Consider the following 19,696-nt stretch of genomic DNA (forward strand, 5'->3'; position numbering starts at 1 on the left):
CTCAAAAAAATCCATTTTTTTTTTCCCCCATGTTTGATGCTGTTTGTTTTTCACATTGTGTTTTTTTTTTCTCCTCCAGGTGAACAACCATCGCTCCCACCTCCCCATCTCCCTCGCCCAAGGGAAACTCCACCTGCAGCAGAAGGGCAAGTCCGTGGTGATTAAAACCGACTTCGGGCTGAAGATCCTCTACAACTGGGATGACCACATGGTGGTGAAGCTCCCCAGCACGCTCTTCGGCAAAGTGTGCGGGCTGTGCGGCAACAGCAACGGCAAAGCCTTCGATGATGCCCTCATGCCCGATGGCAACCTGGCGGAGAACGCTGTGGAGCTGGGCCGGAGCTGGAAGGTCCCCAAGAGCCACCGCTGCTGGGACAGCTGTAGCGGAGACTGCAGACGTTGCCGATGGGTCGAAGAGGCGAAGTACGTCGGGGAGACGTCGTGCGGGTTGCTCACCCAACGCTCGGGGCCTTTCGCGCGCTGCCACGCCGCCATCAGCCCCAAGGTCTACCAGAAAAACTGCATCTACGACCTCTGCATGAATGACGGGCTCCACCTCAAGCTGTGCCAAGCCCTCAAAGCCTACGCGGATGACTGCCAGGAGGAAGGAATCACCATTTCTGACTGGAGGACGCTGGCGCGTTGTCGTGAGTAGCTCCTGGTTGGCAGAAAATCCTCTCCCTGGGTGGGCAGGGGGCCGCGACCTTAATTAAGGTGGGTGTGATTAAGGGGTGATGGGATGGGAATGAGGAGAAAACAGGTGCAAAAGGGAAATTACATCATCGGGAGGGTTTGTTTCTTCTTAACGCTGTCAAGCAAGGTGGGGCCAGCTCATTTTTGAATCAGGCTGCACAAAGCTGGGCCTGAAAGGGCTCGGGGTTCCAAGCATCGTAGACTCATGGGAAAAGGTTATTGCAGCAAGTCCAAGCAGAAAGCCCAGGAAATCCAGGAAGACTCCAGAAAGTCTATGTGGAAAGTCTGTGTAGAAACTCCAGAAAGTCCAAGTCCCAAAACTCCGTGCAGAAAGTCTGTGCAGACTCCCCAAAACCTCTGCTGAAAGGTCAGAAAGTCCATTCAGAAGGTCCACAATGTCCTTTGAGACTCCCAAAAGTCTCTGCTGAAAGTCCATGTGGGCTCCAGAAGCATGTCCATGCAGAAGGTGCAGGGAGTCCATGGAGGCTCCCTGAAATCCATGCAGAAGGTCCAGAAAGTCATGGTGACCCCAAAATCCCACTAGACAGGCCAGTAAATCCAAGTCCCCAAAGTCTCTGCAGAAAATCCATTCAGAAGGGACAGAGAGGCCATGGAGACTCCCCAAAGTCTCTGCTGAAAGTCTGGGGAGTCCATGCAGGCTTCAGAAACTCTGTGCAGAAAGTCCAAGTCCCGAAAGTCCAAGTCCCGAAAGTCCAAGTCCCGAAACTCTAAGTCCCAAAAGTCCATGCAGAAAGTCCATGGGGACTCCCAAAAGTCCAGGTAGATAATCCAGGGAGTCCATGCAGACCTCAGAAGGTCCGCGCAGAAAATCCAGAAAGTCCACGACGACTCTCCAAAGTACACGTAAAACTCCAGAAAGCCCCCACAGGTTTTCTTAGCGCTCAGCCGCACCTTCTTACGGCTGAGGAGCTTTCTCTCCACCGTGACCGCGGTGTCCTGTCCCTTCCACAGCTCTCCTCTGCCCGAAGAACAGCAATTACACCGCCTGCGGCACCGCCTGCCCCGCCACCTGCAACAACGGCGCGATGCCCGCCGACTGCGCCGCCTCCGCCTGCGTGGAGACCTGCCAGTGCCAGGAGGGCTTCGTGTTCGACCACGACGAGTGCATCCCCCAAGGCGAGTGCGGCTGCGTCTACGAAGGTCTCCTCCACGGCCTCCACGAAGAGTTTTGGGGGGACAGCACCTGCACCAAACGCTGTGTCTGCGACGCGGAATCCCGGAGGGCCGTGTGCCGTTCGGCCGGCTGCCATGCCGAGGAAGAGTGCCGGGTGGAGGACGGCATCCAGGGTTGCTATCCCAAGAAATACGGGACCTGCGCAGCGACCGGTGCCACCCACTACGAGAGCTTTGATGGTGGGAAGTTCATCTTCCAGGGCACGTGCATGTACCAGTTTGCTGGGTTGTGCCAGAAGAACCAAGGTTTGGTGGACTTCCAGGTGCTGGTGCAGAACGGCCGCCAGGACAATGAACTTCTGGCCTCCATTGCTCTCGTGATGGTCAAAGTCTACGGCAAAACCATTGTGATCAGCCAGGAACACCCCGGCAAAATCACGGTGAGTTTAGCAAATGTTTCTTTACCTAATCTCCACGTTCTTCACTTTCTGCTCCTCACCCCAACCTCCTTGTCCCATTTCTTCTCTTCCACCCTCGCTCCTCTATTTTTTTTGTCTGTATTGGGTAATGCTGAATATTTTTCTCCAACTATGCCGCCGAGATCCAGAGCTACCAGGTCTGTTTCCCCCACGTTAATCAAGATGAGATTTAATCCCCTAAATAGAAGGATCTCCACCTGAAGCGGGAGATTGGTGCGTGATATAAGCCGTGGAGCCTCAGGCAGCATTCACGTCAAAGCTGGCGGGCAGCTGTACTTGGCGCAGATGATTCAATCCAAAAAATCTTCGTCTGCATGATTTGGGTGCTTCGGCTGGAGCCCAAATGGCAGGTGGCGTGAAAAGACAATTTGCCTTTACTGTTGGATACCAAATTTTGGTTGTTTTTTTTCACTTTTGTCCCCAGATCAGTGACCGGTTGGTCAACCTACCATATTACCAGAAAGATAGGAAGATCTCCGTCTACAGAGATGGGCAGGAAGCGGTGGTAGAGACAGACTTTGGCCTCACTGTCACCTACGACTGGCAAAGCCGAGTCACCACGTCAGTGCCCAGCACTTACGCCAACACCCTGTGCGGCCTCTGCGGGAACTACAACGGGAAGGCAGGTGACGAGATGATGACGAAGAACGGCCAAGTGACGTCAAACCCCGACGCCTTCGGACGCAGCTGGAAGGTGACCGACGTCCCAGGTTGCGTGGAGCTGTCGAAGGTGGAATGTCCTGCCATGGCAGTGGCCCTGCAGCGCCAGGAGGTCTTGAAGTTGGGTTGTGGGATCATTCCGCAAGTGGATGGACCCTTCGTAGCTTGCCACGCTCACGTAGACGCCAACAAATACTTCCAAAACTGCGTGCATGATTTTTGCCTCTTTCCGCACCAAGAAGAAGTGATATGCCGGATCATCGCCCGTTATGCCGCTGCCTGCCAGGCTGCCGGCGTGATCATTGGGAAGTGGAGGACAGACGATTTCTGCAGTAAGTTGGGCTAATTGGAGGGGTTTCTGCTTCGTGAGGGGTCACGAGCGTCAAAGGGAACCCCATTCCTGGGCCAAACCCATGTGGGGATGAAGCAGAGGTCCAACCTAGACTTTGGGTGCTTTATCCCACCCAAACTCTAGGTTGGTTCCATCATCTCTGTTTACAGCCAATGCCCAGAAACCCTTCCAGGGAACAAGATGTCTCATCTGGCTACGACGGGTCGAATAATTTAGCCCCAATAATCACCAATCCCTTTGCATTGAGTAAAAACGAGAGGGAGGGCTAATTGCCTGGATTGCTTAGAGGGCAAACCGCAGGAGATGAACCAAAAATATCTAAATTAGGGGCGAGGGACCCGCCCGGGAAGTCAACTGGGGACCCAGTGTGGGAGCGATTCTGTCACTTGAGGGAATGTCCTTATTTCCTTGATGATAATGGGGAGAACCAGGTGATTCGGGGGCTAAAATCCCCACCTCCAAAGGGTTGACATGTCCCTTATGGACACCCCTTCCCTCATCATGTCCACAAGGAGGAAAAGATGAGATTTAACCATGAAGCGATTGGGTCAACCAAGATCTACATCTGGCGAACCTCATGACCAGGCGCAACGGCATCCCGAATTGCAGGGAAATTGCTCCTAACGAATCTCCTTGTCTCGTGGCAGGTCCTTCGTGTCCTGCGAACAGCCACTACGAGATCTGCTCCCAGAGCTGCGGCCAGACCTGCAGCAGCATCTACGTCCCGGTGAAGTGCTCAGAGCAGTGCAGGGAGGGCTGCGTGTGCGACGACGGCTTTGTGCTCAGCGGCGACGAGTGCGTCCCCATGTCCCGGTGCGGGTGCCTCCACCAGGGCTTCTACTACAAGGCGACAGAGACCTTCTTCTCCGCCAAGCAGGAGAAATGTCAGTGCCAGGCTGGCGGCATGGTCAACTGCCAAGAAATTTCTTGCCCTGCAGGCAGCGAAGGCAAACTCGTCGATGGCGTCTTCCAATGCCAACCCACCGCTCCCAGGGCCTGCGTAGCCACCGGTGACCGCAACTATCTCTCCTTCGATGGGTTGGCTTTCAACATCTCGGGCACCTGCTCCTACGTCCTCACAAAGACCTGCGGCGGTGACAGCGTCGAACCATTTGTCGTGAAAATCGAGAAGGACGGCCGGCAGAAGAGGAAGGCCTCCGGCATCCAAGCGTTGTCCGTCGAAGTCTACGGGCTCACGTTGACCTTGACACGAGGCAAGAAGGGAGATGTCATGGTAAGGTGGTACTTGGTCATCCGTCTCTTTCCGGGCCCAAACGTGCTGGTGACAAAGTCTGTGGGGTGCAATCCCTATTTTGGGTTGCAGTCCCTATTTTGAGTTGCAATCCCTATTTTGGGGTGCAATCCCTGTTTTGGGGTGCAGTCCCTATTTTGAGTTGCAATCCCTATTTTGGGTTGCAAGCCCTATTTTGGGGTGCAATCCCTGTTTCGGGTTGCAATCCCTATTTTGGGGTGCAGTCCCTATTTTGAGTTGCAATCCCTATTTTGGGTTGCAATCCCTATTTTGAGTTGCAATCCCTATTTTGAGTTGCAATCCCTATTTTGGGTTGCAGTCCCTATTTTGGGTTGCAATCCCTATTTTGAGTTGCAATCCCTATTTTAGGTTGCAATCCCTATTTTGAGTTGCAGTCCCTATTTTGAGTTGCAATCCCTATTTTAGGTTGCAATCCCTATTTTGAGTTGCAGTCCCTATTTTGAGTTGCAATCCCTGTTTTGGGGTGCAATCCCTGTTTTGGGTTGCAATCCCTATTTTGAGTTGCAATCCCTATTTTGGGGTGCAGTCCCTATTTTGAGTTGCAATCCCTATTTTGGGTTGCAAGCCCTGTTTTGGGTTGCAAGCCCTATTTTGGGTTGCAAGCCCTATTTTGAGTTGCAAGTCCTGTTTCATGTTATAATCCCTATTTTGCGGTGCAATCCCTCTTTTGGGCTGCAATCCCTATTTTGGGTTGACTTTGCCATGAGGCGAGAGGGACATGGTCCCTGCCCACGTGGGGCGGTCCACCTCTTTTAGGGTATGAACGTGCTGATGTCAAAGTCTTTGGGCTCGTGTTGACCTTGACACGCGGCGAGAGGGGACCTGTCACAGTCAAGTCTGTGCTTTGTGCTCCATCTCGGTTTTGAGGGCCAACATTTTGGTGGCAACATCTACGGGCTGCTGTTGACCTTGGTGTGAGGCAACAAGGGACCTGTCACGGTGGATCGTGACGCACAGCCGTACCGCTTTTTGGTTGCAAGCATGTTGGTGTCAAAGTCTACAGGCTCACGTTGACTCTGGCATGAAGCAAGAGCTGCGCCGTCACAGTGAGGCCATGTTTTGTGGGCCACCTTTTTTGGGGTGTGAGCAGGGGAGCCCAAAAAATCAGTTTTCCTTGATGGAGGGAAGATCTCACCTCTATCTCCAAGGCAAAGCCCTGCTCATCCCCACTTTGCCTTCCAGTTTCAAGGTGGGAGCCATAAATTCATTAAAAGGTTGGTTGGAAGGTGTTTCCCCCAATATTTTTTTGCTCCTGCCTCCGTAGTCTTCTCCTTGTAGCATCCTTGAGGCTCATTGGAGGATTTCTCTCTCTCGGACCCAGGTGGACTCCATACTCCACCACCTCCCGGCCATCCTGAGCAAGGGACGGGTCCAGGTGCACCAACACGGGACGGGCGTCCTTCTCCAGACCGACTTCGGCCTTCTCATACGTTATGACCTCCACCACTACGTGGCAGTGACAGTCCCGCAGACCTACCAGGGCCACCTTTGCGGGCTCTGTGGCAACTACAACGGGCAACCAAAGGACGATTTCCGCCTCCCCAGTGGCCAACAGGCCGCCAATGCCATGGTCTTTGGTTCTGCCTGGAAAACGTCCGATGCGTCCTGCAGTGAGGAGTGCCCCAAGGACCAGTGCCCCGTCTGCACAGAGGAGAGGAAGGTAGTCCTCCAGGAACCCAACTACTGCGGCATCCTCACGTTGCCGAAGGGTCCCTTTGACTCCTGCCACAACCTCATCAAGCCAGACCTATATTTCCAAGCCTGCCTCCACGATCTTTGCCTCACCGGAGGGGACACCCGTGTCCTCTGCCAGAGCATCCAGAGCTACGCCGCTGCTTGCCAAGACGCCGGCGGCGTCATCGCGGCTTGGAGAAGACCGTCCTTCTGCCGTAAGTTGGGGCATCGCGGGTGGGAGACGTCCTTCATGGCCGGGAAGTCACATCTTGTTGGGATTAACTGAAAAACAGGCAGGGCTTCATAATTTATTTCTAAGGGACGCTGGGGTCGGATGTCTGCGCTGACCACCCTCGATGGGTGGGGTGATGCAAATGGTGCTGTTGGGTTGGGAGGATGATGATGGCATGAAAATCCTTGCACCCGGGAAAAGCCAATGCAAGGGGGGGGGCATTTTCATTGACGCTGGGGATAAATGAGAAAAGCCAACGCGAGCACCAACCGGGTGTGTTTTCATCCACGGTTTGGGCAAGCAGGAGAAACCAACGTAAGTGCCAAACGGGTGGGTTTTCATCAGCATTTTGGGCAAGTGGGAAAAGCCAACAGAAGCACCAAACAGGTGCATTTTTGTTGGTATGGGGTGAAAAGCCAACGCAAGCGCCAACGGGGGGGTGAACTTTCATTGACACGGGGGGAAAAACGGGAAAAGCCAACAAAAATTCACTTTGTTGGTGCTTCTGTTGGCTTTTCCCACTTGTCCCCAACACCAAGCACCAATAGGTTGCGTTTTCACCGGCGTTGGGGCTCTGCCATCTCCTCGGGGTGCAACCCCCCTGCTCTTCCACCCAATGTTCAACCTTGGGTTGATCATCGTTCTCCTTCCAGCCCTCAGCTGCCCGGCCAACAGCAACTACTCCCTCTGCACCAACCTCTGCGTCAACAGTTGCGCAGGGCTTGTGGATTCTTCTAAATGCCCCAAAACCTGCATCGAAGGCTGCCACTGCAATAAAGGGTTCATCTTTGATGGGCAGGGCTGCATTCCCGAGGACAAATGTGGATGCTTTGTGGATGGGAAATATTATAAGGTAGGAATGTCCCGAGTTTGGGGGATTTTTTTTTAACATTTTCCTCCTGCGTGCATTGCAGCACGTTGCTCCAAAGGCGACGTGCGCATGGCCCAAAGCAGGAAAAAGAAAAAAACCAAAACCAAACAACCAACCCTCAAAATCTTCCATCTGCCAAGCGATTCTGTGGTTTCACGTGAAGAAAACTGGAGCATTTCCATCTCTTTTATCACTCAGCATAAAGGTGCTAACACAGATGTGAATACCCAGATAGTAGCAATGCTTTCCACACCTGAAGGCGCTAAATAATAATATATTTTTCCTTCAGAGGAGGTGGAAGAGGGCAAAGGGATTTTCTTTTTTCCCCTGCATTTTTTTCCTTGCAACAAAAGAAATCAATTCCTCAGCAATTCTGCATTTCACAAAGCTGCTTATTCTCGCCGGTAGACCTCAATATATTAATTTTTTTTCCCCCTTCTACATGTTTTTATGCATTTCTGTGTAACGCAGTTTGCTTTTCTAATCGCGACACTTTGCAACCTCTCGCCCCGCAGCCCCACGAGTCGGTCTGGAAGGACAACTGCCAGCAGCGTTGCACGTGTGTCCCCGGCAAAGGCTTGACATGCAGCAGCCACAGCTGCACCGATGATGAAACCTGTGAAATCCGGGATGGGATCTTGGGTTGCGTCAATCAAAGTAAGGAAAAATGGAGTTGCTTGAGTTAAAAAAAAAAGGGAGGGGTGGATCTTGGAGCTGGAGTAGATCCTGGGGCTGGTCTGGATGTTTAATTTAGAGGTGCAGGCTGAGGTGCAAACCTTACAGCAAAGGGAGATGGAGGCTACGGAGCCCGTATCCCACCCTAAGAGGGTCAGGGATGCGATGGGAAAATTTTGGAGGCCCAAAATGCTTCAGAAAAGCCACCCCTTGGCTTTGCGTTCACTCCCGTGGCCTGTTTTAACCACTCACCTTGCTCTTGAAGGATGGGTGCAATCTTGGGTAAGGACGAACCCAATCTTGACGCTTTTTTCCATGAATGGGAGGGGGGAAAAGACAACTGAAAAGGGGAAATTTGGGTTGGGCGATGGATCGTTGTGCTCTGATTTACATCTCAGAGGTGCCGATCTCCTGCCAAAGCCCAAGGGAGAGCAGAGGACGCTTGGTGGGACCTCAACACTGGTGAAGACGCTTGGTTTGTATGGTGACATGCGATGTCCTCCTCACCAAGGACTTCTCCCACGGTTTCTTCTCCTTCCAGACCCCTGCAAAGCCCTTCAGTGCCGGCCCAAGGAGAGGTGCAAGTTGAAGGGTGGCCAAGCCAAATGTGTCCCATCCCTGGTTGCCAGCTGCTGGGCTTGGGGGGATCCCCACTACCACACCTTCGACGGGCTCGATTTCGACTTCCAAGGCACTTGCACCTACACCATAGCCGAATCCTGCGGGAACGACACCAGATTGGTGCCCTTCAAGGTGGAGGGCAAGAACGACATCCGTGGTGGGGTGAAATCTGTCTCCTACGTGAGCTTGGCCAACATCAAGGTCTATGGCCAACACGTCTCCATCCACCTGAGGGAAGTGGGCAAAGTCAGGGTGAGTTGGCGTAAAATGGAGGGAAAATTGGCTTTTCCCCACCTCTTTTTTCATCCACCGCTTCCCCACCTCCTTTTTTGTCCATCTCCTCCACCACATTCAACCCCCTTCCTGCTCCATCAGGGCCACCGTTATTTTTTGGCTAAATCAATCAAACCGCAATGTGGATTTTGGGAATGTTGGGGTATGCCAGGAATACACTGCCTTGCATGGGGCAACCCGAGGTGGTCTTCTGCCCCTTTGGGAAGCCAAAATGACCAAAAGTGGCTGCAGTAGGTCTCCAAGAAACCTCAAAGCGGGTGGAACGCCCCTCTGGGAGGTTTGCGGTGGCAGCTGTCGGGTGAGGCAAAAGCGAAGCCTGACGAAGGCAGCGATGTCATGAAACTGGAGGATTTTTGCTGCACAGAGCATCTCGGCAGCCCCCCCAATGAGGTTGACTCCAAGTTCTGGATCTTGCCCGGAGGGCACGGACCTCTCGGTGGGTGTTTGCCCGCGGCGAGGTGCGCGGCGCTCACGTCTGGTTCCCCCCCACCCGCAGGTGAACGGGGTGGTGACGCTGCTCCCAGTAAGCCTGGAAGATGGCAAGGTGCAGGTCTTCCAGAGCGGGCTCCGAGCCGTGCTGGAGACAGATTTTGGGCTCCGGGTAACGTACGACTGGAACTGGCATCTGCATATCGACCTCCCCAGCAGCTACTACAAACACACTTGCGGTCTCTGCGGTAATTTCAACCTCAAGCCCGAGGACGACGTCCCCGAGAGCGGCAGCGACCTCAACACCTTGGTGGCCTGGGCCGGAGACTGGAAAGTCCTTGACGACGACGACCCGTTTTGTTGGGATTATTGCGAAGGCACCTGCCCAGTGTGCGAGGAGGAGAAAAAAGAGCTCTACGGGGGCAACCAGTACTGCGGTCTCATCAAAAAAAGCTTCCAGGGGCCCTTCAAGGCTTGTCACAACATCGTCAAGCCCCAGGAGTTCTACCGCAACTGCCTCTACGACGTCTGCATGAGCAACGGGGCAAAGAAAATCCTCTGCCAGGTGCTGGAGTCTTATGCGTCCACCTGCAAGAAGCACGGAGCCGTCGTGCATGACTGGAGGACGCCGTCGGGCTGCCGTAAGCAACGGACTTCCTCCTCGGTCTATGTGGTTTTGCAAAAAAAAAAAAAGGGGAATATCTAGCAGGGGATGATGCATGCGAAGCACTCGGTGTTATTTGCACAGGGGGGAATATCCAGCTCCGGGTTGTTGCGTGCAAAATAATCGATGCATTTGCACGGGGTAGTATCCAGCCTTGGGATGTCGCATGCAAAGTACTCGGTGCATTAACACGGTGCAATATCCAGCCCTGGAGTGTTGCACACAAAGGGCTTGATGCATTTATATGGCGCAATATCCAGGCTTGGCCACGTTGGATGCAAAATACTTGATTCATTTGCAGGGGTGAATATCCACACCTGTGTATGTTGCACGCAAAGCACTCAGTGCATTCACACAGGAGGATATCCAGCCTTGAATCTATGCAAATATCCATGCAAATCACTCTGCACATGAGCACGGGGGGGATATCCAGCCCGGGATGGTGCATGCAAGCGCTCAGCGCGTTTGCTTGGTATAAAATCTAGGCGGGATGTTGCATGCAAGGTGGTCTCCACAAAAACACGGTGCAACATCCGTCCCCGGGACGTTGCATGCAACGTGCTTAACGCATTCACACGGTGCAATATCCATCCCTGGGACGTTGCGTGCAACGTGCTTAACGCATTCACACGGTGCAATATCCATTCCCCGGGACGTTGCGTGCAAAGCGCTTGTCGCATGAACTTGCTGCTGCATCGTCCCCCCCCCTAATTACTCCATTTCCTCCCCCCGCAGCGTTGCCCTGCCCCAAAAACAGCCACTACGAAGCCTGCGGCAACGCCTGCCCGGCCACGTGCACCAACCAGGATGCGCCCGCCGCTTGCACCCAACCCTGCGTCGAAACCTGCGCCTGCAACGAGGGCTACGTCCTCAGCGGCGGCCAATGCGTGGCGGTGGCCAGCTGCGGCTGCACCCACGATGGTCATTACTACCGTCCCGGTGAAGAGTTTTGGGCCGACGAGACCTGCCAATCTCGGTGCAGGTGCGACGCCGATTTGGGCATGGTGGTGTGCAAGGAGGCCGGTTGCAAGTCGGGCGAGAGGTGCGCCGTGGTGAAGGGCGTGCGGCAGTGCGTGGCCAAGAGCCGCTCCATCTGCGTGGCCACCGGCGACCCCCATTACACCACCTTCGACGGGCGCCGCTACGATTTCATGGGCACCTGCATCTACCGGTTGGCCGGCCTCTGCTCGGACGACCCCACTCTTGTCCCCTTCACCGTCACCGTGGAGAATAACAACCGGGGCAACCGCGTGGTCTCCTACACCAAGGAGGTCACCTTGACGGTCTACAACATGACCCTCAGCCTCAGCCAGGCGCACCCCAAGAAGCTCAAGGTAGGGGAGAACGAGGTGCCGGGGAGTTGCAAGGTCATTGCGCGGCACCTGGGTGGGCTGCAAGGTCCTCGTGTGGTGTTTCGGTGGGTTGCAAGGTCATTGCATGACGTTGGGTTTGGTTGCAAGGTTGATGGATGGTGTCCCATTGGGTTGCAAACTCATTGCATGACATTTGGATGGGTTGCAAGGTCCTTGCGTGACATTTGGTTGGGTTGCAGGGTCCTTGCGTGACATTTGGATGGGTTGCAAGGTCCTTGCGTGACATTTGGTTGGGTTGTGGGTTCCTTGCGTGACATTTGGTTGGGTTGCGGGGTCCTTGCATGACATTTGCATGGGTTGCGGGGTCCTTGCATGACATTTGGATGGGTTGCAAGGTCCTTGCATGACATTTGCATGGGTTGCAGGATCCTTGCGTGACATTTGGATGGGTTGCAAGGTCCTTGCGTGACATTTGCATGGGTTGTGGGGTCCTTGCATGACATTTGGATGGGTTGCAGGGTCCTTGCGTGACATTTGGTTGGGTTGCAAACTCATTGCATGGAGTCTGGGGGGGGGGGTTGCAAGCTTGTTGCATGGTTTTCAGGTGGGCTGCAAGCTCATTGCATGATGCCTCGTTGGTTTGCAAGGTCATTGCTTGGCATCTGGCTGGATTTCAAAATTGTATGGCATACGGTTGAGTTGCAAGCTCATTGCATGGCGTCTTGGTGGGCTTCAAAGTCGTTGTGTGGCATTGTGGTGGGCTTCAAAGTCATTGCATGGTGTCTTGGTGGGCTTCAAAGTCATTGTGTGGTGTCATGGTGGGCTTCAAAGTCATTGTGTGGTGTCGTGGTGGGCTTCAAAGTCATTGCGTGGTGTCTTGGTGGGCTTCAAAGTTTTTGCATGGCGTTACGCAAACCCATGTTGCCCTTTCAGGTCAACGGGATCCTGGTGGATCTGCCCTTCAGCCATGGCAACAAGCTCCACGTCTACCTCAAGGGCTTCCACGGCTTCATCAAGACCGACTTTGACGTCATCGTCACCTTCGACTGGTACAGCTACGCCAGGGTCATCCTCCCCAACACCTACTCGGAGGCCGTCTGCGGCCTCTGTGGCAACGCCAACGGCGACCCCGAGGACGACTTCAATATGTCCAATGGGCGGCCGGCTACGGACGAAATCCAATTTGCCGACTCCTGGAAGGTGGCCGACGTCCCCGGTTGCTGGGCCGGTTGCACCGAGGATTGCAAAGTTTGCACCGAAGCGGAGAAACGTGCCTACCGGGGCAACAAACACTGCGGGTTCCTGATAAAGAAGGACGGACCCTTCAGCGCCTGCCACAGCGCCATCGACCCGGCTCCCTACTTTGACGATTGTCTCTTCGACACCTGCCTCTACAAGGGGCACCAGGAAACCGTCTGCAGCTCCATCAGCGCCTACGTCACCGCCTGCCAGAGCCAGGGCATCCGCATCAAGCCATGGCGCACTGCCGCCTTCTGCAGTACGTGGGGCTTTGGGGCAAGGGGGATCTCCTGGGGGTTGCACGAACAAAAGTGCTTGGGGTTGCACGCACGAAGGCGGTTGGGTTTGTCCGATGCTTTTTTGCTTGCACAAAGGTGCTTGGGGTCGCCCAACGTTTTTTTGCTTGTGCAAAGAGTTTGGGGTCGCACGCGCGAAGGCGGTTGGGTTTGCCCAACGTTTTTTTGCTTGCACTAAGGGTTTGGGGTCGCACGCGCTAAGGCGGTTGGGTTTGCCCGATGCTTTTTTGCTTGCGCAAAGATTTTGGGGTCGCACGCGCGAAGACGGTTGGGTTTCCCCGACACTTTTTTGCTTGCACTAAGGGTTTGGGGTCGCATGCATGAAGGCGGTTGGGTTTGCCCGATGATTTTTTGCTTGTGCAAAGGAGCTTGGGGTTGCACGCACGAAGGTGGTTGGGTTTGCCCGACGTGTTTTCGCTTGCACTAAGGGTTTGGGGTTGCACGCACGAAGGCGGTTGGGTTTGCCCAACATGTTTTCGCTTGCACAAAGGGTTTGGGGTCGCACACGTGAAGGCGATTGGGTTTGCCCGACGTTTTTTTGCTTGAGCAAAGGCGCTTGGGGTCACACTTGCGAAGGCGGTTGGGTTTGCCCGATGCTTTTTTGCTGGCACTAAAGGCTTGGGGTTGCACGGACGAAGGTGGTTGGGTTTGCCCAACGCTTTTTTGCTTGCGCAAAGGAGCTTGGGGTCACCCAACACTTTTTTTGCTTGCGCAAAGAGTTTGGGGTCGCACGCACGAAGGTGGTTGGGTTTGCCCGACGTGTTTTCGCTTGCACTAAGGGTTTGGAGTCATACGCTCAAAGGCAGTTGGGTTTGCCCGACGCTTTTTTGCTTGCACAAAGCGTTTGGGGTCACACACGTGAAGGCGGTTGGGTTTGTACACATGAAGGCTGTCTGGCTTGCACGGAGGTTTTGGGTCTTGCATGCATGAATTATTTGGGGCTTGCAAGCCAAAAGCCGGGTTTGGATGAAGTTTTTGCATGCAAGGAGGCTTTCTATTTTGCACGAGGGGCTTTAAGGGCTTCCGTGCACAAAGGTTTTGGAGCTCTGCAACCACCAGCCCCGCTGATTTCCCACCCACCCCTCCCACAGGCCCCGTCTGCCCCCCGAACCAACACTACGAACTCTGCGGCCCAGCCTGCCCGGCCACTTGCCGCGGCCAAACAGAAGCGGAGGAATGCAAAGAAGCCAAATTCTGCGCCGAAGGCTGTTTCTGCAACGAAGGTTTCCTCCTGAGCGGTGACCGCTGCGTGCCCTTGGCCGAGTGCGGTTGCTCGCACGAAGGGCGCTACTACAAAACGGGCGACGAGTTTTTCGCCTGCCCTCGTTGCAGCGAGCGTTGCGTTTGCCGGAAAAACGGGGCGGTGGAGTGCCAGCCGGCGGGTTGCGCCACCGGCGAAGTGTGCGCGGTGCAGGACGGGGTGCGGGGCTGTTACCCCGACGCGTGCGGGCGCTGCGAGGTGCTGGGTGCCGTTTCGTACAGCACTTTCGATGGGCGCCTGTTGCATTTCGCCGGCACTTGCACCTACACGTTGGCGAAGGTCAAGGATGACGATCCGGAGCATCCGCTGGTGCCCTTCACGGTGGAGGTGGAGAAGGAAGGCGGGAAGGAAGGAGCGACGTTGATCCGCCAGCTGTCGGTCACGGTGCACGGAGTCACCGTCAGCATGAGACGGGGCACCCAGTGGGAGGTGACGGTGAGTTGGGGGGTTCGGGGGTGTCAAAAAGGCTTTGGGGTGCAAAAAATGCCTTGGGGTGCAAAAAATGCTCTGGGTTGTAAGTCCGGTTTTGTGTTGCAAGCCCTATTTTGGGTTGCAAGCCCTATTTTGGGGTGCAATCCCATTTTTGGGTTGCAATCCCTATTTTGAGTTGCAAGCCCTGTTTTGAGCTGCAATCCCTGTTTTGAGTTGCAATCCCTGTTTTGGGGTGCAACCCCATTTTTGGGTTGCAAGCCCTATTTTGAGTTGCAATCCCTATTTTGGGTTGCAATCCCTGTTTCGGGTTGCAATCCCTGTTTTGGGGTGCAAGCCCTATTTTGAGTTGCAATCCCTATTTTGAGTTGCAATCCCTATTTTGGGGTGCAACCCTATTTTTGGGTTGCAATCCCTATTTTAAGTTGCAAACCCTGTTTCGGGTCGCAATCCCTATTTTGGGTTGCAATCCCATTTTTGGGTTGCAATCCCTATTTTGGGTTGCAATCCCTCTTTTGGGGTGCAATCCCATTTTTGGGTTGCAATCCCTATTTTGAGTTGCAAGCCCTGTTTTGAGCTGCAATCCCTGTTTTGAGTTGCAATCCCTGTTTTGGGGTGCAACCCCATTTTTGGGTTGCAAGCCCTATTTTGAGTTGCAATCCCTATTTTGAGTCGCAATCCCTGTTTCGGGTTGCAATCCCTGTTTTGGGGTGCAAGCCCTATTTTGAGTTGCAATCCCGATTTTGAGTTGCAATCCCTATTTTGGGTTGCAATCCCTCTTTTGGGGTGCAATCCCTATTTTAAGTTGCAAGCCCTGTTTCGGGTCGCAATCCCTATTTTGGGTCGCAATCCCTATTTTGGGTTGCAATCCCTATTTTCAGTTGCAATCCCTGTTTTGGGGTGCAACCCCATTTTTGGCTGCAATCCCTATTTTGGGTTGCAATCCCTATTTTGAGTTGCAATCCCTATTTTAAGTTGCAAGCCCTGTTTCGGGTCGCAGTCCCTATTTTGGGTTGCAATCCCATTTTTGGGTTGCAATCCCATTTTTGGGTTGCAATCCCTGTTTTGGGGTGCAACCCCATTTTTGGGTCGCAGTCCCTATTTTGGGTTGCAATCCCTATTTTGGGTTGCAATCCCTCTTTTGGGGTGCAATCCCATTTTTGGGTTGCAATCCCTATTTGGGGTTGCAAGCCCTGTTTTGAGCTGCAATCCCTATTTTGAGTTGCAATCCCTGTTTTGGGGTGCAACCTCATTTTTGGGTTGCAAGCCCTGTTTTGGGGTGCAACCCCATTTTTGGGTTGCAAGCCCTATTTTGAGTTGCAAACCCTATTTTGAGTTGCGATCCCTGTTTTGGGGTGCAACCCCATTTTTGGCTGCAATCCCTATTTTGGGTTGCAATCCCTATTTTGAGTTGCAATCCCTATTTTAAGTTGCAAGCCCTGTTTCGGGTCGCAGTCCCTATTTTGGGTTGCAATCCCATTTTTGGGTTGCAATCCCATTTTTGGGTTGCAATCCCTGTTTTGGGGTGCAACCCCATTTTTGGGTCGCAGTCCCTATTTTGGGTTGCAATCCCTATTTTGGGTTGCAATCCCTCTTTTGGGGTGCAATCCCATTTTTGGGTTGCAATCCCTATTTGGGGTTGCAAGCCCTGTTTTGAGCTGCAATCCCTATTTTGAGTTGCAATCCTTGTTTTGGGTTGCAATCCGTCTTTTGGGCTGCAATCCCTGTTTTGGGTTGCAATCCCTATTTTGAGCTGCAATCCCTATTTTGAGTTGCGATCCCTGTTTTGGGGTGCAACCCCAGTTTTGGGTTGCGATCCCTATTTTGAGTTGCAATCCCTATTTCGAGTTGCAATCCCTGTTTTGGGGTGCAACCCCATTTTTGGGTTGCAACCCCATTTTTGGCTGCAATCCCTATTTTGGGTTGCAAGCCCTGTTTTGAGTTGCAATCCCTCTTGGGGTGCAAGCCCTATTTTGGGTTGCAAGCCCTGTTTCGGGTTGCAATCCCTATTTTGGGTTGCAATCCTTGTTTTGGGTTGCAATCCGTCTTTTGGGCTGCAGTCCCTGTTTTGGGTTGCAATCCCTATTTTGAGCTGCAATCCCTATTTTGAGTTGTGATCCCTGTTTTGGGGTGCAACCCCATTTTTGGGTTGCAATCCCTATTTTGAGTTGCAATCCCTGTTTTGGGGTGCAACCCCATTTTTGGGTTGCAATCCCTATTTTGAGTTGCAATCCCTGTTTTGAGTTGCAACCCCATTTTTGGCTGCAATCCCTATTTTGGGTTGCAAGCCCTGTTTTGGGTTGCAATCCCTATTTTGGGTTGCAATCCTTGTTTTAGGTTGCAATCCGTCTTTTGGGCTGCAATCCCTATTTTGGGTTGCAATCCCTATTTTGATTTGCAATCCCTGCTTTGGGTTGCAATCCCTCTTTTGAGTTGCAATCCTTCCTTTTTTTTTTTTTTTTCCCCTTTTCCTTCCCCGCAGGTGGACGGCGAGCGGCACCTCCTCCCCCTGACTCTGCTCGGCGGGACGGCCACAGTGTCCCAGGAGGGCACCCACCGGGTGCTGCGGGTGCGCGGCGGCCCCAAATTCCTCTACGATGGCAACTCCTACGCCTTGCTCACCCTCCCCGCCGCCTACCGCCGACGCACCAAAGGTCTTTGCGGCAACTTCGACGGCGACGCCGGCGACGAACCCGACTCCCCCCAGGAGCTGGGGGATGCTTGGGGCACCCTCACCCCCTCTTGCACCCATGGGACCCCACCACCTCCCTGCCCTTCCACCGATCCGGGACCTTGCGGGGTGCTGGCGGATAAGACGGGACCTTTCGTTGGGTGCCACGGGGTGGTGGCACCCCAAGAGCACGTGGCCACGTGCCGGCGAGAGCGTTGCGGCCGGTTGGGCGCCGGAGCGTTGTGCCGGAGCTTGCAAGCCTACGCCGCCGCGTGCCAAGCCGCCGGCGGGCAGCTGCAGGAGTGGCGGACGGTTGCAGGATGCCGTGAGTTACCGGAGGATGGGTGCTGGGGTGGAGGGGGGGGGGGATAAGGGGTGTTGGGTGCAGCCGGTTCGGGTCTTGGCGAGGGAGGGAGAGGTGCGATGCGGAGGGTCGTGGTGTGCAAAGGGTGCGAGGAGGGAAGAGGTCGCGTGCAGCAGGGTTTGCATTTCTGCAAGGGTGCAGCAATTGCGCTCATCTGCTCTTTAGTTTTGCAAAGGTTGCAAGAAGGAAAGCGGTTGCATGCAGCAGGGTTTGCATTTCTGCAAGAGTGCAGCGGTTGCATGCATTTGCTCTTTAGTTTTGCAAAAGCTGCAAGAAGGAAAGCGGTTGCATGCAGCAGGGTTTGCATTTCTGCAAGAGTGCAGCAGTTGCATGCAGTTGCTCTTTAGTTTTGCAAAAGTTGCAAGAAGGAAAGCGGTTGCATGCAGCAGGGTTTGCATTTCTGCAAGAGTGCAGCAGTTGCATGCAGTTGCTCTTTAGTTTTGCAAAGGTTGCAAGAAGGAAAGCGGTTGCGTGCGCCAGGGTTTGCATTTCTGCAAGAGTGCAGCGGTTGCATGCATTTGCTCTCTAGTTTTGCAAAAGTTGCAAGAAGGAAAGCGGTTACATGCACCAGGGTTTAAATTTCTGCAAGAGTGCAGCAGTTGCACTCATCTGCTCTTTAGTTTTGCAAAGGTTGCAAGAAGGAAAGGGGTTGCATGCAGCAGGGTTTGCATTTCTGCAACAGTGCAGCAGTTGCATGCAGTTGCTCTTTAGTTTTGCAAAGGTTGCAAGAAGGAAAGCGGTTGCACGCACCAGGGTTTGCATTTCTGCAAGGGGGAAGCAGTTGCACGCAGCTGCTCTTCGTTCTGCAAAGCCTGCAGCCAGAAAAGCGTTTGCACGCCGCGGTGGCTTGATTTTGCAAGGAGAACGTTGTCGCACGCTGCGATTTTTAAATTTCTGCAAGGGGAAAAGAGTTGCACGCAGCGGCGGTTTAGTTCTGCAAAACTTGGCAAGGGGGGAAGGCAGTTGCATGCAAAATTTGGTTTTATTTTGGAGGGTTTTTTTGCAAGAGGAAAGCCAGCTGCACCGGTTTGCGAGGGGGTGTGTGATTTTTTCTGCTGGGGGAAGCGGTTTACGTGCAGCACCCGCCTTTGTGCAATATTTACTTTTGCAACGGCTGCTGCAAAGTGGGGTTTTTTTTTTCATTTCCTTGCAAAAGGAGAAAAGAAATCGCAAATAGTAAAGCCGTCGCTTTTCTTTTTGCTTCCCCCCCCCCCCAGCCCTCTCCTGCCCCCCCAACAGCCACTACGAGCTCTGCGCCCGCACCTGCGACCGCGCCTGCACCAGCATCTCCGACAGCACCCAGTGCACCCAGAAATGCTTCGAGGGCTGCCAGTGCAACGAGGGCTTCTTCTTCAACGGGGACGAGTGCGTCCCCGCTGATTCCTGCGGGTGCCTCCACCGCGGACGCTACTTCGAGGTGGGTGCTGCCGGGGAGGCTTGCGCCCTTGCAAGGGGAGCATTGCACCCTTGTGCGCTCCATGGGTGCTTGCACCCTTGCACGGGGAGCGTTGCATCCTTGCAAAGGAAGTGTTGCGCCCTTGCGCACCCCATGGGTGCTTGCACCCTTGCAGGAGGAGCGTTGCATCCTTGCAGAGGAAGCGTTGCACCATTGCGCGTCCCATGGGTGCTTGCACCCTTGCAAGGGGAGTGTTGCATCCCTGCAATGGGAGTGTTGCGCCCTTGCACAGCCCAATGGGTGCTTGCACCCTTGCAAGGGGAGTGTTGCACCCTTGTGCACCCCATGGGCGCTTGCACCCTTGCAGGAGGAGTGTTGCACCCTTGCAGGAGGAGTGTTGCACCCTTGCGCATCCCATGGGTTCTTGCACCTTTGCATGGGGAGCGTTGCATCCTTGCAAGAGGAGTGTTGCACCCTTGCGCATCCCATGGGTTCTTGCACCCTTGCACGGGGAGCGTTGCATCCTTGCAAGGGGAGTGTTGCACCCTTGCGCATCCCATGGGTGCTTGCACCCTTGCAAGAGGAGCGCTGCACCCTTGCGCATCCCATGCACGTCTCCAGCTCTGCACGACACCCGTCGCGCGCAACCTTTTTTTTAATTTCTTGCAACCTCTTG

At 54.0% G+C, this 19,696-nt stretch overlaps 1 protein-coding gene across 3 annotated transcripts in view; it reads left to right on the forward strand.

The window, feature by feature from the left end:
* Nucleotides 1–19,696, forward strand: part of FCGBP (Fc gamma binding protein) — a 31,913-nt gene that overhangs the window by 6,024 nt on the left and 6,193 nt on the right. For all 3 annotated transcript variants that reach the window (XM_069774736.1, XM_069774735.1, XM_069774734.1), the window contains exons 5-18: nt 80–647; nt 1,666–2,267; nt 2,731–3,298; nt 3,966–4,552; nt 5,913–6,480; nt 7,151–7,350; nt 7,884–8,025; nt 8,585–8,916; nt 9,455–10,028; nt 10,787–11,385; nt 12,298–12,862; nt 13,991–14,595; nt 17,072–17,585; nt 18,842–19,041. In XM_069774736.1, the coding sequence (XP_069630837.1) occupies nt 80–647; nt 1,666–2,267; nt 2,731–3,298; nt 3,966–4,552; nt 5,913–6,480; nt 7,151–7,350; nt 7,884–8,025; nt 8,585–8,916; nt 9,455–10,028; nt 10,787–11,385; nt 12,298–12,862; nt 13,991–14,595; nt 17,072–17,585; nt 18,842–19,041 (6,624 nt within the window). The remainder of the gene's footprint in view (nt 1–79; nt 648–1,665; nt 2,268–2,730; nt 3,299–3,965; nt 4,553–5,912; nt 6,481–7,150; nt 7,351–7,883; nt 8,026–8,584; nt 8,917–9,454; nt 10,029–10,786; nt 11,386–12,297; nt 12,863–13,990; nt 14,596–17,071; nt 17,586–18,841; nt 19,042–19,696) is intronic.

Source organism: Haliaeetus albicilla, chromosome 31 (assembly GCF_947461875.1).
Source record: "Haliaeetus albicilla chromosome 31, bHalAlb1.1, whole genome shotgun sequence".
NCBI classification, from domain to species: Eukaryota; Metazoa; Chordata; class Aves; order Accipitriformes; family Accipitridae; genus Haliaeetus; species Haliaeetus albicilla.